At 40.4% G+C, this 16,289-nt stretch overlaps 3 protein-coding genes across 4 annotated transcripts in view; 1 reads left to right on the top strand and 2 right to left on the bottom strand.

Moving 5' to 3' along the window:
* The window catches only part of LOC130069021 (E3 ubiquitin-protein ligase TRIM39-like), a 47,505-nt gene extending 40,398 nt beyond the window's left edge, over nucleotides 1-7,107 (bottom strand). The window contains exon 1 of the mRNA XM_056232706.1: nucleotides 7,077-7,107. Coding sequence (XP_056088681.1) covers nucleotides 7,077-7,092 — 16 coding nt within the window. The 5' untranslated portion in view covers nucleotides 7,093-7,107. The remainder of the gene's footprint in view (nucleotides 1-7,076) is intronic.
* Nucleotides 2,869-7,143, bottom strand: LOC130069022 (E3 ubiquitin-protein ligase TRIM39-like). 2 transcript variants are annotated; one of them, XM_056232710.1, is made up of 7 exons: nucleotides 7,077-7,143; nucleotides 6,353-6,924; nucleotides 6,143-6,238; nucleotides 5,589-5,822; nucleotides 5,359-5,497; nucleotides 3,620-3,646; nucleotides 2,869-3,468 (listed from the first exon to the last, which is right to left on the bottom strand). In XM_056232710.1, the coding sequence occupies exons 1-7, from the start codon at nucleotides 7,141-7,143 to the stop codon at nucleotides 2,921-2,923; spliced, it is 1,683 nt and encodes a 560-aa protein (XP_056088685.1). In that variant the 3' UTR covers nucleotides 2,869-2,920. The 2 variants fall into 2 exon arrangements, with proteins under 2 accessions (XP_056088685.1, XP_056088684.1); XM_056232709.1 differs by having other exon boundaries at nucleotides 3,620-3,655.
* Nucleotides 7,144-13,084: 5,941 nt separating this feature from the next.
* Nucleotides 13,085-16,078, top strand: limd1b (LIM domains containing 1b). Its single transcript, XM_056232719.1, has 7 exons — nucleotides 13,085-13,292; nucleotides 13,939-14,040; nucleotides 15,039-15,106; nucleotides 15,192-15,254; nucleotides 15,357-15,487; nucleotides 15,779-15,830; nucleotides 15,958-16,078. Exons 1-7 carry the CDS (start codon nucleotides 13,268-13,270, stop codon nucleotides 16,036-16,038), a joined length of 522 nt encoding a protein of 173 aa, XP_056088694.1. The 5' UTR covers nucleotides 13,085-13,267; the 3' UTR covers nucleotides 16,039-16,078.
* Nucleotides 16,079-16,289: the final 211 nt, after the last annotated feature.

A 16,289-nucleotide genomic window follows, 5' to 3' on the forward strand; every position in this document is an offset into this window, starting at 1 on the left:
ATTAAATGTACCCTGAGTGTAAACATTAGCCACATTCATCGTGAAGCGTGCAAGCGTTTTTCAAAGATTAATATTTAAAGGTTAATAAAACGTTACACTCACCTTTTCTAGAGGTGCAGCAGGAACAGGAATAGTTGGTACAGATTCCTTTTTCAGGAGCAGCTTCTTAGCAAAACCAGATTTACACTGACCCTCGTTTATGAAGCAGTCTGGTGAGAAATGATTCGCGCAAACAAAAAGGAATTTACGTTCATCGTTGGGAATATTCCCTTCAAAAATAAAACTCAGCCACTGCGTCTTCAGCGGTTCGGATTTAGGAACATTAAAATGACTGCTGTGTTCATTATTACACCCACGAACAGAACACCACAATCGCTTAGACGCCATTCTGCTCGAGCGCATCAACAATGGCGGACTATGTTGACATCTCGCTCACGAGCGAGGGCGGGTCTGTGTTGAAGCGCTGCTGTCACTCAACAATCGTAGGAGGGGCGTCCGTTTTATTGACGTCACTAAAACGAACGGCTCAATTTGAGGCAGGGGAAAACATATAAGGAGATTAAAACAAAACCACTGGATGGATTTTTATCATTATATGATGGTTGTGTACAGACACTGCCAACACACATTTCAGTACAATCAACTTGAAAAAGTGAATGTACCATTATATGGGCATCCCTCAATAATGTATGAGAAGGCAAAGAGAAAACCTATATGGAAAAGGTTTGCTAAAAACACCTGTGATTCTTATATTTTCCAACAGAATATTGTAAGGGACATATATGCTGCAAAAACCACTTATATAAATTGCATAATATTAATGTATTTGTAATCATATATGTCAATATGTCCTACATACCGGTACAACTAAAGCCATGTAGATTTTCATGATGTAAAAACAGGAAAATAATGCTTATTTAATATGAATGTCCAGCATATCTCTTCAGACGTGTAAAAACACAGTGCAGTTTAGCACTCAGTATAAGGCTAAGTGGAGCCCTACGCCTGTAGTCAACCATGGTCATATACTGGATAATCAACCTTAGATGAAACACAACATTTAAACTACACACACAAGCACACATTTTAATAACAAAAGTATGTAGAGTGTATTCTACAAGATACAGTTGCATATTTCACATATCAATAGTTTTCATTTTTTAATCCTGCAGATTTCATTTTCATTTGTGACAATTTCTCTAAACTTTCTCACAGTACTAAGTTTGGTATACAACAGTTCTATTCTTAACCTACAAACATAAAACTGTCCTAAATGTCGAAGTGATTCTTATGCATATCACCACAAGAGTTCATATCACATATACAAAAATATATTCCAGCCAATTTTCAACATTTTAATCACTAGAAACATATTTGACTCAACTTTGTTCATTTGCAATAATATGTTATGATTTGTTCACAAACAACAGGCCCAGACAGTTCACAATTAATGTAAATAGACGGTCTCACAATGTCATTGCTGTCAACATGCTCTTTCAAATCCTGAAGGAAAATGAACAGTCCTCATAAAGGTCAGTGATATGTTGACAGTCCATCCTCGAACCAGCTTCTGCACTGTACAATTTACACATTTACCAAAGCATATCCGTGATGTTGGTCATCAAAACATGAAATCTGGATGAAACACATATAAACAAATGACACAAAAAGTGTATAAATCCTTTATGACTTTAATTTGACTAGCATATGATTCAATATAAGAACTTTAAATGATTTTTTATATGAATATCAGCTATTTTCTACTAATACCATATACACCAATACTTTTGTCATGTAAACTATAAGACTTTTTACAGTATTCATAAATGACGCAAAAATCCCCTACAAGTTGTTTGTGTGCTATTTAGTATGAAATTGGCCATAATCATAAGTCTGATTTTGTATAGGACGTGTATTGGGCTTACATGAAACACAGAAGGTAATTCTGGCTGATTTCAGTAAGGAAGATATATGGTTGCTGTATATGAACATGCAGGTTTTTTTCACATGGGAACTGGTCAGGGAGACTCTCAAACATGAAGCAAACATGAAGAGTTGCAGCTCTTTCTGACAAGTCCTGGTTTCTCCTACATGTGACACTCTCTCCTGTATTCTCCCTCTGGCTGGGCAGAGTGTCCAGCAGAGGACGCCATCCTCTCACAATGACTGTTATCAGTTACACAGAAACAGACACAGAAATGACTCTTTAAAAGAATCATCACAGACAAAGAAAAATATTCATTTAAAAAGGTTTTTTATAAGGTTTCAGATTTGTCTCTACTTAATATCAGCAACATTAACAGTTATTTTATTTAAAGATATGCCAACTGTATCATTTTATAAAGCATGCAAATGAAACTGATGTGTTAAAATGTGTCTATAGAACTTAACTTGGCTTAAACTATTTAAAATATTACCCTGGTTTTGCCATGTTGTTCATATTTGAGTTCCACGGTAATACCATGTTTGTTTATTTTTTGACATAACCATACCATGTCTTTTTAACTTGAAATACCATGTACATGCAATGCTATATGAATAATCATACAGTTCTATCATATCAAGGTATTACCATCTGATGTACCACTGTAATATCACAGAACATTTTGTTTTGAGATGTTAGAAACAGCCTTGATACAATAATTGATCAAGGTTACTATAATTTGGTTTTTATGTTAAGATTTTACAGGCAGTTTCTCCCATCACCACTTTGACAAGTGGTGATGGGAGAAATAAAAAATAACATTAAATTATGAAACAAATATTCATGAAACTATCATTTATTGAACAAGCATTATGTTTTATATTACAATATAATTATAGCTTATAGATTTTTAAAATTGAAAAAAAATTGGATTTAGATTTTTGAATTTAGTTATAAAGATTATTATTTTCATCTATTTCATATTGGGGAGTAAATTCATTGCTTGTGTTTGACAGGTGTGATGATCAGTGGAGTTGAGTTTTTACCTCCATCATTAGGGCATGGGCTAAAATATGGATAGAGTTTCCCAGTGAAAGACTGATTAGTGAAAGAGTAGAGAAGAGAGCTGGACTCCACATCATAAAAGGAGACCAGACCCTCCTCATAATCCACAAACACACCGACCCGCTGCGGCTTCACTCTCACACACAGAGAGACACGAGGATCAGCACAGGCTTTATATTCATTCCCATTCCTCAGCCACACAGTCCAGTGTCCATTACTGGGACTCAGTGTGATCTTTCCCTTCCTGTTAATGGATTCTCTGGCCACTCCTAAATCCCATTTAGTCTTTCCCTTCACCTGCACCTCAAAATAAAATCTCCCTGAGGAGAATCTCTCCTTTCCCAGGACACATGCAGATGTATCAAATCTCTGTGGATTGTCTGGGAGTTTCTGTGTAATGTCTCCATCTCTCACTTGTTTTCTATCATCAGACAGGATGAGATTAGGATGAGCTGTATCAGGATCCAGAGTCACATCCACTGAGAAAACAGACAATATGAATCACAACTTAATACAGACTTTTAGTGATGATGTCTGTAATATGTAATGAGTGTGTAATCATACTGTGTGTCAGTGATGAAGCTGTGAGTATCTGAATGTAATCTAGTGTAGGTCAGACACACACTGTACCTGCATACTGCTGTCTCCTCTTCAGTTCTGCAGAGACTAATGAGAATAACACATCAGCAGATCTTTCACATGTTTATGTGTGCAATTATAGACAAGATTTAAGGTTATATTTAAAGAATTGTGAACAACATCATGTTTTATCTGATCAATGTGTGTGTGTGTTGCTGTTAGAGATTCAGGCCTGATATTTCACACACATCCTCTTCTCATGAAGATCAAATCTGCCTCTTAAACACATGATGTCTATTCATTTGATTTTCTGCTTTTGTGGTTTTGGTGAAACATTTAAAGTTATTCTCTGCTAAATTGATTTCACGCCATAACGGTATAAATTGTTTGAATTTCTTAATAAAACTGTCACATGTCTGTCCGGTCTTGTGTTGCACATGGGTGTTTGTTATGTTGAGCCATGTGGGCTGCGTTCAGCGCCGACAAAACGTTGCAGAACGTTTTTTAAACAGAAACGGTGATGCGTTGAACGCACTGTTGTGATGACGCAAGAGTTGCAACTACGGCAGCTGAGAAGGCTTTTTGTGTTCTTTGTGAAGAATTTTCGGAGCCTGATGAAGTCGGTATAAATATGTTTAATACTACAAAATATGCCCTATGTTACAGTTACTGCACTTGCCGCCCAGAACACAAGAGAACATCCCAATCGAGTGAAGGGATTTGTGGAAACTGAAATGGAAGCACATCTTACCTAATAAAGACTAAAACACATCTATTTAGCCTCACACACTAACTTTATTTGTTGTTCATACTGTTTTATTAATACCCTGTATTTTCTTTCTCATTTTTAGGAAAAGCACTTTACATGCATTGTTTATTTCTATAGCCTACCAAATGTCACACACTTGCAATGAAGCTAAAAATATAACTACATCATTATGTTGATATCCTATATTTTTACAATAATACTTACGACAAACGTGTTTTCTTATATCCTCAGTTGTTGCGTATCGAACACATTTGTAAATAACTTCCATTGTGCGAGTTCTCTTTAATACCGTGTGCTTTATACACATGTTGCTGCTGATTGGACTGCAGTGGACACGCCCACCAAACAAGAGAAAACGCATCTCAAACCCCGTTGCACACCGGTGCACGCCGTTTCCAGGAAACATGACGTTCAACCCGGAAACCGTAGCAAAACGTTGCGCACCGTTGTGATCTTGAACGTGCCCATGTGCTCTCGTCATTGTTTGATCCCTCCCCCTCGTTACCTGATTAGTGTTTGAGTTCTTCCACCTGTTCACTCTTGATTTGTTCCCTATTTAAGTCTCTTCTTGTTTGCTGTTGTCTTATGTTACCCCTGTTCCTTGTCATGGTCTTCGTGTTCTTGGTCAGTGTTTGTCATTCTAGTTCAGTTCTGTTTTATTGATTATGTTTTCCCCCTTGTGGGTTTTTGCTTTGTGTTTTTGTTTTCATTTGTTAATAAATATCCTTTTACTGCACTTGAGTCCTCTTCTCCACCTTTTGTAAATCGTATCGTGACAAAAACTTACAATATTTGAAAGCTAAGACTTTGTTTCATATATAAAAGTAACCTGCTCTTTCTTGTCTGTCCGTGTCCTCTTTGCTCCGCAATGTTTTTTCACTGTGTGTGAATATGGATGTGTGAGTGAATGCTTGAGAACAGTGTCAATTGTGTGAGTCTCACTCTGAATGTCTGAGTTTTCAGCCCTGATAAAAAGAAGATAAATATGTCTATCTGTACGGTGTGTTTGATATTGCTGTACCAGTGTGTGTGAGTTTCTCCTGTAGAGAGTCCTGCAGTTTAGTCAGAGCTCTCCTCAGAGTCTCCTGACTCTCATCAGTCTTCACACTGATCTCAGACCAGTTCCTGGTGTTTCTAGAGCTGCACAGGGACGAGTAAATCTACAGCAGGAGAGAGGAGAAACCCTTCAGCATGGGGAGTGTTCTGGTGTCATACACTGCATTATCATTGATCAGAGAGATGTTGACTGACCTGTAGGAGGTGGAGGTGATCTTCAGTGTGTGAGAGCTGCTCCAGCTCAGTGTTTCTCATCTTTAGCTCAGTGATCTCCTGCTCCAGCTCTACAATGAGCTCTTCCTCCTGTTTCTCTGCTGCTTTCTGCTGCTCCTCCATCATCTCCAGCTGTTCAGTCTGACATCTCTTAATGGAGCGGATGAGATCAGTGAAGAGCTCCACACGGGCTGCTTTCTCCTTCTCTGTGTTTCTCTGATCAACCAGGACAATCAACACATTATTAGTGGTGTTTGTTAAGAGAAGAATCACTGTTATTATTTCTCATACTTCAGTGTTTTTAGGCGGTTTTCAAAATCCCTCATTCTGCAGCGTTTGCACTGAATGATTCCTCAAATCATGTGTCTTGTTGAGGAGAGATTTGTTATTACTTTACTAAGTGATCAGGGAATCACAGACGTGTCGATATTTAGACCAGGAGGAAGAGGAGAAGGACTGAATGCAGAGTAACATTGACAGGACCGAATGTTTAGGCTCCTCCCGAACCTTCGTTTTGTAGTGAAATTTAAACTCACTTTTCTGACTTCTGCTGAGTGTTTGACATCTTGAATCTTCTTGATTCTGTCCTGGATCTTCTGCTGTGTGTCTTTCTGGGTCTTCATCAGTTGAGTCTATAGACAGAGAACAACACACAATATGTTTTCATAATTGATTCATTTATATAAAAGAACATGTGATTCCTCATGATAAGAGCCATTTAAAATCAGTTTGTCAGGAACTTCTACCTTCTTCTCTTCACTCTCCTCTTCTATAGGAACAGTGTTGTGGTTCTTGTGGTCTGTCACGTCACACATCGGACACACACACGTCTGATCATCTCTACAGAACAGCTCCAGAGGTCTCTCATGTTTCTGACATATATAGTCCTCCAGATTACTCACAGGATTGATCAGTTTGTGTTTCTTTAAACCTGCCACTCTCAGATGAGTCTCCAGGTGAGTTTCACAGTAAGAGCTCTGACACACCAGACACGACTTCAGGGCTTTCTGCTTTCTTTCCTCACAGACGTCACACAGAACTTCAGCTTTTTTCAGAACTTCAGGTTTTTTCTCAGGACTTTTCTTTTTATAGTGATCTGCGATCTCTCGGAGTGTGGTGTTAATCTTGAGAACAGGTCTGTGCTTGAATGTTTCTTTACAATATGGACAGTTGCAGGTCCGGCTGTTGTCCCAGCACTTATTCAGACAGGTCTTGCAGAAGTTGTGTCCACATGGAGTGGTGACTGGATCAGTGAACACGTCCAGACATATAGAGCACTGAAGCTCCTCAATCAGCGGACCGCTGGAGGAAGACATCGCTGGAGAGAGAAATGATGAAGATAAATCACCTGCACAAGTGTAAAGTCATCTTGTCATCTTGTTGAGAGAATGTGCAGAGCTTAATTCTAAACAATGAGTGGCTATTTTCAAGATAAAATATAAGATATATTTAAGTGGGTTATTGACTCACATGGAGGATCACCCATACTTCCTTTACTTTCTCGTTTTTTTGTTGATGGTGGGAAGGATTCTGCCATTGTTTTCACCTCTTTATGACTTTTCAAGGCAAAAGAAAACAACAAAAGACTAATCTTAAATAGGAAATAATGTTTGCATTAAGGGACAAGTACAGATAACCTTTCCCCCAAAATTAACATATATTTTGTATGGCCAAGAGACATTTAATTTTGATTTAAGTAAATGTGATATTTTAGCTGCAGTGTATTTCAAATTAAATAGTTTTAATACAATTATGATACCATTTCAGCGCAGTAAACTTTTTTGTAGGTGAAAAGTTCCTTTCAAAACAGTGAGTGCGAACATTTTCTGTTTATATTAAACTTCTTTTAAAATATTTTCTGACAAAATGTCTTCCCACACAGTAAACTGATGTAAGTATCATTTCAACTTGTATAGCGTGTCTGCATTCAGTCATACTTTCTTCACTCTTCATAAGGTGTTTGACACATTTGTGCACCAAACTGTGTAACAAGTTCAGCAGGTTTTTCTGTCAGTGTCTGTGTAAGGGTCATATACTTCCTGTTCCTTTAGTCTTTATGTCGTGTGACAAAATTAAAGAAAGCCCAAACTTTGCTTCACAACCAATCACATGACATATTTAAATACAATTCTGACCATTTCAGTGCAGTAAACAACTGCAGGAGTTGAGTGAGTATTTGACATAATTAAACCCTCGGGTCAGTTGCATAATCAACTATTATGTTATTGTTAAGACTTAAGAAACCGCAGTTATTTAGGGGTTCTCGGTCTTACTTTTCTGTATCAAATTAGACCAACCTACGTTTTCATGTAACTGACTTTATGGACTTTAGAAAAACATTTGATTAACTTGTAAGACTAGTCTTAGCAGTTTATGCAAACGGACCCTGATTCTGTTCAACTAATGTTTGACATAAACCTACTAAACCAGATCACTTCAATTAAACCTGTTCAGCACAATCTCTCTTATATTTCTATCTCTTACCTGTAATTATCAGATGTGTCCAACACTCTTTGAACGGATCAGTAAATATTCTGTTGTTTAAAGAGGTTGATCGATTCAGGCGTCCGTTTAGTTGTTGATCAAGTTAGTTTTACTATCTCTGAATCTCTCTCTGAACTAGTGACGTCAGAGCTCCTCATGTTTTTACCCTATGGTATTCACACACATTTACATTTGTCCCTGTATTCGGTGTGTTGGGTTCATGTGTGTCTGTTTGTATTGGGACTGATGTTTCTATCAGGTCATGAAGAAGAGATATCAGTAGACTTACAAAAGCTCGATTGTTTGGCAATATTGGTTAAGAGTTTTCAGGACAAATGCTGCTCAACTTAGACAGTCATCAGTGGAGAAAGTATGGCACGTCAGTAAAAGCTTTTATTTCATTGCCAACCTCTTTAAGTTATGCCAGTGAATGCCAGTGTTTTTGCTGGTCTCTCTCTTACAGTTAGAACATCGTTAGAAAAAACTGCCCCTGGATATCAATTTAAGGGGTCAAATATTGGCTCTAAATGGGAAAGTTAATGTCTGCCGGTGATATTCCATTAAAAATGTATAAGAAAGGTAATCATTTTTGAGAGAAAAAATAAATAAGGTTGAGGGCAATATGAACTCTACTTTTTTTCTGTTTGGTATTGTAACTTGACTTCGACTTGAAGTGAACCTCAGACTTGACTTGGTTGTGTGTATGTCAGGTCACGAATCACAGGATCCAAAATGTGAATAAAGGTAAGGTTTATTTATAAACAGCAAGATAAATAGGACAGAAAGGCTGGTGAAGTCTCTGGTCGGCAGTAGGTCCTTGGCAGCGCAGGGTGACAGCAGTGGGCTGAACACGGTCCTGGAGAACGAGGATGACTGAAGAGATCAGAGAAACCCTCAGCAGGCAGAACCCAAAACGCACTGGTACAGAGACGCAGGAATATCCTTGAGACCGAAGTACCAAGGCGGAAAACTACACAGAACACAGACAGAGAACCAGCAACAACGATCTGACACTGAACATGACAAACACAGCACTACATATAGCCACCTTGGAACAATGACCCTACCGGATAACGTTGGACCGCAATCTCTCTGGCACGAACAACCGGCCTGGTGGGCATCTGGGCGGACGCACTACCGCATGGAAGGCCGTGCTGACCTTCGACTTAATCTCCCAGGTCAGCATTGAAACCACACAACTCTGTGGAACAATGGACTCGGGAGAAACCGGGCGTTCAGATTGGTCAAAAGTGCGGGACAATGCGTCAGGTTTGATGTTCTTGGAACCTGGACGGTAGGAAATGGAAAAATCGAATCGCCCGAAAAAAAGTGCCCACCGAGCCTGCCTAGAGTTAAGTCGTTTAGCGGATCTAATGTTTTAAAGGTTCTTGTGGTCAGTCCAAACAATGAAAGGTACCCCCGAGCCCTCCAACCAATGACGCCACTCCTCCAAGGCTAACTTGACTGCCAACAAATTCTCTATTACCAATGTCGTAGTTACGTTCGGCAGGTGACAAACGATGAGAAAAATAAGCGCACGGATGAACCTTGTCGTCCACGGAGGAGCGCTGGGAGAAAACCGCACCTACCCCCACTTCTGACGCGTCGACCTCCACCACAATCTGACGAGAGGGATCAGGGGCGACAAGAATGGGGGCTGAAAGAAAGCAGTCCTTGAGCTTGGAGAATGCAGTCTCAGCTGCACTAGACCACCTGAACGTCGTCATGGTGGAGGTCAAGGCAGTCAGAGGCGCGGCTAGTTGGCTATAGTTGCGAATAAAATGCCGGTAAAAATTGACAAAGCCCAGAAACCTCTGCAGGGCCTTGTGGGAATCTGGAGTTGGCCAATCCACCACTGCCTGAATCTTGTCGGGATCCATGCGCACCCCCTCAGACGACATGATGTATCCTAAAAAGGGGACAGACTGTGCATGAAAAACGCATTTCTCTGCCTTGACATAAAGCCCATTCTCCAACAGTCTCTGAAGTACTCGTCTGACGTGCTGAACGTGTTACTGGAGAGACGAAGAAAAAAAATCAATATGTCATCCAGGTAAACATATGAACTGATCGACCATGACTCTCAACACGTCTTGACGAGTGCCTGGAAAACCGCAGGGGAGTTGGAAAGACCAAAGGCATAACCAAGTATTCAAAGTGCCCCCTGGGGGTGTTAAAGGCGGTTTTCCACTCATCCCCCTTCCTGATGCGGACCAAATGATAGGCGTTACAAATATCCAACTTTGTAAATAAGGAAGCGCCCTGCAGTCTCTCGAAAGATGAAGACATCAACGGTAAAGGATAAGTATTCTTTACCGTGATGCTGTTCAGTCCTCGATAATCAATACAAGGTCGCAGGGAACCGTCTTTCTTACCCACAAAGAAGAATCCCGCCCCTGCAGGAGAAGAGGAAGGGCGGATGAGTTTGGCTGCAAGAGAATCAGAAATATATTTCTCCATGGCCTCCCTCTCAGGAGCGGAAAGAGTATAATCTGCCCTTAGGCGGAGACGTACCCTGCAATAAATCTATCGCACATTCATAGGGACGATGCGGAGGAAGAGAAGCAGCCTGAGACTTACTGAACACCTCCTTCAGGTCGAGGTACTCCCCGGGCACGTTAGACAGATCTGCCTGTTCATCCTGCAACACAGAACAAGACACAGAAGAACAAGCAGACACCAAACAAGACGCATGACAATTCTTACTCCAAGACATGACAGAGTTCTGACGCCAGTTAATGTGGGGGTTATGAAGGGTGAGCCAAGGGTGTCCCAACACCACAGGAACAAAAGCAGAGTCAATGAGGAGAAAATGGATCTCCTCGACGTGGTTGCCAGAGGTGATCAGACTCACCGGTCCGGTGGAATGAGTGACGGATGACAGGAGTTGACCACGCAGCACGTTTACAGAGATGGGATGAGTGATAGGAATTATGGGGATTCCTAGACAATGCGCCAGACCTCGGCCCATAAAGCTCCCCTCTGCTCCAGAGTCCACGAGAGCATTACAGAGATGATGCGAGGCAGCCCACTGCAGTCTGACCGGGAGGAGTGTCGATTCTTGGGAGGATCCATCCAAGGAAATGCCACCCGTCAGTAACCTTCTCCCTACTGACGGGCCTTGACTTTTACTGGGCACTTTGAGGCACTTTGAGGCACTTGTGCCCAGTTGACAGGATGGACCTCTATGTCCGGAATCAGGTGTCTCTGCATCAGAAGGTCTCGACGCTGCAGCCTTGCGTCCACTCGAATAGCTAGATCGATCAAGCCATCTAATGATGTAGGTAGGTCTAGAGTGTAGATTTCACTCTGGATACGGTCAGCCAACCCATGCAGAAACATGTCCCACTGCGCTTTGCTGTTCCACTTGCCAGAGACCGCACGATCGAACACTTTCTTGAGCTCAGCACTGAAGGACTGAAATGACTCCAAACACTGTTGTCCCTGCTTCCATACAGCGGTTCCCCATAGCGCTGCTCGTCCGGATAGTAGTGTTATTACAAAGGCTACTTTGGACTCCTCGGTGGGAAATGATGAGTGCTGTAGAGCAAAAAACAGTGAACATTTCGTCAGGAATGCACGACATAGTTGTGGCTCACCCGAATAGGCAGCAGGAGGAGGCAGGCGAGGTTCCGGGTTGTTGGTAGGACGGTCCGTGGGTCAAACAGCGGGTGGTGGATTAGGCGCAGTGGGCATGTGGGCAGACTCGGCTCTAAGATGTTGCAGCTGGGAGGAAAGTTCAGATACCTGCGCCACCAAGACCTGGACTGCTCGACCGGTCGCCGTGATCTGTTCGTCCTGTCGATCAAACCGAGCGTTGTTGTTGTGGATGTCTCTCAACTCGGTCACATTCGCTGGATCCATAACTGGTCAGATCGTTATGTCAGGTCACGAATCACAGGATCCAAAATGCGAATAAAGGTAAGGTTTATTTATAAACAGCAAGATAAATAGGACAGAAAGGCTGGTGAAGTCTCTGGTCGGCAGAAGGTCTTTGGCAGCGCAGGGTGACAGCAGTGGGCTGAACACGGTCCTGGAGAACGAGGATGACTGAAGAGATCAGAGAAACCCTCAGCAGGCAGAACCCAAAACGCACTGGTACAGAGACGCAGGAATATCCGTGAGACAGAAGTACCAAGGCTGAAAACTGCACAGAACACAAGACCAGACAGAGAACCAGCAACAACGAACATGACAAACACAGCACTACATATAGGACTCATAAATGAGGCACACCTGCGATTGATCTGATTGCTCGTCAGCACAGCTGACGCTGATAGGCAATCAGATCAGAGCAGTACACACAGATTGAACAAGCAAACCTGCGAACCGTGACAGTTTACTGCGACTTAGACTTGCTTGAGACTTACTTTTGACTTGGACATGTGTGACTTATGCCGCGTTCCAGGCAACCTGTAACCCGTGTTTTGCCAACCTTATACCCGTGAAAGTGCACTGGAACGGCAGTCATACTCGTGACTTCCCACCCGTGAACTCGTACTAGATCGATGTACTCCCAGTTACGAGCTCTGACATCACATAACCCGCGAAACCATACAAAACAGCAATGGTTTGTTTACATCTAGCTACCACAATTCCATGCGCTCAGGTAGTTTGGCGTGACTGGCTTGGAACGCGACAAAGTCGTGAGTCGTAGTTTGAAGTCGTGATTTACGTGCTCAAAAACCTGCCTGGAACGCAGCATAACTCCCCTCCCACTTCTGATAGATAGATAGATAAATAGATAGATAGATAGATAGATAGATAGATAGATAGATAGATAGATAGATAGATAGATAGATAGATAGATAGATAGATAGATAGATAGATAGATAGATAGATAGATAGATAGATAGATAGATAGATGTCATCAGTTCCATGTAATATCTCAGCAGGTCCATGATACACAGCTGTTAGTGATATATATATATCATATATCCATCAAAGGTCTTCACAGTGTCTCCCCCCTGATACACACACACACACACACACACACACACACACACACACACACACACACACACACATACATACTATAACACATATAAATACACCCGCACACACTGGAGAATTCACAGTATGTTCTCCGCTTACCGCCGGAGACAGAGTCTGTCTGCAGGAGCAGGACATCAGTGACACTTTCCCTTCCCCGTCTCGGTCTGGCACACACACAGAACATGGACACACACTCTTTATGCTTTGGTAAGGTCCACGTCATGAATCTAATCTGTGCAGTGATTGGAAAATGTTTGCATGGGTATAAACTGGTGCCTGTTTATAGTTCAGTTTATCAAGCTGAAGAATGGTTCGTTTAAGAGATGTTTGAACTTTCAAAATATGTCATGATGTTTTCAGAATTTGATGCAGAGATTAGTTCGATAGTTTGATTTCAGTTCAAAGGAGTAAAACTAAATTTGTTACAATCTTACTCAATTAAAAGTTTAACCAGTGTTTGTTTAGTGAAAGTAAGTAAATAAAAATAAATAGGATGAATTCAGGTTGATTGGGACACATTTCCCCAATTCATCTCAATGGCAAAAAGTCTCAATCACCACTAAATAAATAAGTGAATATCAAGCGACTCTTATTAAAGTATTAAATAAATATTTATATATTTCACCTCTTTATAAACAGATCGATGATATATAGAATCAGAGAATTTCTCATTAAAGTAAATTTGAAGCTCAACCTTTTCAATCAGTTTTCTACTGTGTGGGATGGTTTGGTACTGACTTGTTTTTTTTTATCATGTAAGGAATTTCCCCTGGTTTGACTGTTTACATGCAAAACTTTAATTTCGGATGAATTGATTAATCTGAATGTTCTGTGTGTTGTCTGCCACCTGCAGGTAAGTGTGCAAAGTGCACAGGAGGCATTTCTGGTGCTGATCGGGCCTGCCAAGCCATGGGACAAGTGTACCACGCCAGCTGCTTCTCCTGCTGTGTCTGCGGTGAGACTCTCAGCTCATGTGACAGTTCAGATGCAGAGGAATATTACACAGGGAAGATGACATGAGTATACAGACACAAAAACATATCAGTTCAAAGTACTTTTTAATGTCATATAGTGTACACAGAGCCCCTAAACAGAGTCACTAAAGGGACATGGTAATGATAAGTAAAGAGAATTGAGGAAACAAAACATTTTTAAGAGAACACGCAAATGTTTCTCATGTGAACGCAATATTTTTACGAGAGAGCAAAACATTTATGAGTGAACGAAAGAATGCAGAGTTTCCCTGGGGACAACAATACTTTTACAAATCAGTTTTGTAAATACTAAAACCTCATTGTGTAAGAAACACGGGGGGAACAGAATCCGACAGCAAACGCTCCTCTTATCAGAATCAGTTCCTTTAAAAGTGGCTTTAGTGACTTTACATGTAAAAGATGCTGATTCTCTACTGTGTGTGAATGGAATCAGGAATCAGGAAAAGGCCACAGGCAGGGACTCAAATATATATATTTACGGTAGAACGCAAAGTTTTTCAGGGGAACGCAATAATTTTACCAGAGAGCATATAGTATTTTTCAGGTTACTACAAAAAAAAACCTTAAAATTTCCATTACTTTTATGAGAGAACACAAAGTTTCTTGCAATACTTTTACGTGCGAACTAACTTTTTTACCAGAATATGCAAAGTTTCTTAGGGGACCGCAATACTTATACGAGAGAATGCAAAGTTTCTTGGGGAAACACAATACTTTTTTGAGAGAATGCAAAGTTCCTCACGCAAAGTTTCTCGGGGGAACGCAAGGTTTTTGTGAGCAAACGCAAAGATTTTCGGGGGAACACAAAACATTTGCGAGAGAACGCAAAAGCATTGACTCATTATCTTTCCTCCCATCAAATTTTTCCCCCCACCACCATGTCCCTTATGGGCTCTGTGCAATGCTTTTACAAGAGAACACTATAAACTCAAGATCATGTGTGTTTTCTTTTCTCTAGGCCAGAAACTAAAAGGAAAGCAGTTTTATGACTTTTCAGGACAGGTGTTCTGTGAGGAGGATTATTTGGTCTGTGGTCTTGTCTTGTTTATTAATTATTTCTTGCACTCAATTTAGAGGGCAAGAGTGCTTTTAATGCTTCTTTCTTTTCTAGTATTCCAGTGTCAAGCACTTTGCAGAGGTTTGCACATCCTGCGGATATTTAATCACAGATGTGGTCAGTCTGAAAGCCATTTTGAGTGTTTAATGAATTTAGTGGATCATGTGGCATGTGGAAATATTAAATAAAATGAACTAAGATTACCTCTGACCCCTTTAGGTTCTCCAGGCTTTGGGAAAGTCTTTCCATCCCGACTGTTTCCGCTGTGTCATCTGTAACGAGACGCTGGAGGGACAGCCGTTCAGTGTCGACACACAAAACAAGATATATTGTGTGAAAGACTACCACAGGTGACGAACATGCTGGCATATGGACACTTACAAGACAATGAATAGGCCTATGTAATCTAATTATCAAATAATGAAGGATCTCCAAATCATTATGTCAAAATCAAATTTCCCATATATTTATTAAATATTTTAGCCATTCATACCAAATGAACCCCAATTATAAGACATGAACATTTCTTCATTATCTCATTCATGTATTATGTAGTAATATTGATTTGTGTGTGTGTGTGTGTGTGTGTGTGTGTGTGTGTGTGTGTGTGTGTGTACTTTGACATAATTTTTCTTTAACAGGTTTCTAGCCCAGACCTGTGCTGGATGTGAACAGTTAATCCTTCCCACTGAGGTATTTTATTATTATTTTGCAAATATCTTTTTATTTTTATGTAGAAGTATATTGTATGGTCATCATATAGCCTATTTGATCTCATCATGATTTGAAATATAGTTTTTTTGTTTGTTTATGTCCACAGGGTTCAAATGAGATTGTGCGAGTGATGTCCATGGGCAAAAGCTACCATGTGGCCTGTTATGAAGGAAAAAGTGACATTTAATAACTGTATAGCCTATTTAATCCAGACTGAAGAAACTCTGTTCATAATTGTTCAATTATAATTATTCTGTGTTTTCAGCTAAAATATGTATCTTTTTGACATTCATATTTATATATAAGAAAAACTTGACAACTGATTTTGTAATTTTATTTAAATAAAATGTATTATGCACTGCCTATTGTGGTCTTTATGGTATCACTATGTTGAGGACTTGTATTATGACATTACCGGAAGAGGCGGAAGTCATCTAT

The sequence above is a fragment of the Rhinichthys klamathensis genome, unplaced genomic scaffold, assembly GCF_029890125.1.
Source record: "Rhinichthys klamathensis goyatoka isolate OS25496 unplaced genomic scaffold, OSU_Roscu_1.1 h1tg000354l_1, whole genome shotgun sequence".
Taxonomy (NCBI): Eukaryota; Metazoa; Chordata; class Actinopteri; order Cypriniformes; family Leuciscidae; genus Rhinichthys; species Rhinichthys klamathensis.

Excerpts from the sequence above, each read along its gene's own strand:
- LOC130069022 (XM_056232709.1), bottom strand. The coding sequence starts at position 7,143 with ATGGCAGAATCCTTCCCACCATCAACAAAAAAACGAGAAAGTAAAGGA. Across the intron at positions 6,925-7,076 it reads AAGTATGGGTGATCCTCCAT|CGATGTCTTCCTCCAGCGGT; the intron begins GTGAGTCAATAA and ends TTCTCTCTCCAG. Across the intron at positions 5,498-5,588 it reads ATCACCTCCACCTCCTACAG|ATTTACTCGTCCCTGTGCAG; the intron begins GTCAGTCAACAT and ends CTCCTGCTGTAG.
- limd1b (XM_056232719.1), top strand. The coding sequence starts at position 13,268 with ATGGACACACACTCTTTATGCTTTG. Across the intron at positions 13,293-13,938 it reads CACACACTCTTTATGCTTTG|GTAAGTGTGCAAAGTGCACA; the intron begins GTAAGGTCCACG and ends TGCCACCTGCAG. Across the intron at positions 14,041-15,038 it reads CTTCTCCTGCTGTGTCTGCG|GCCAGAAACTAAAAGGAAAG; the intron begins GTGAGACTCTCA and ends TCTTTTCTCTAG.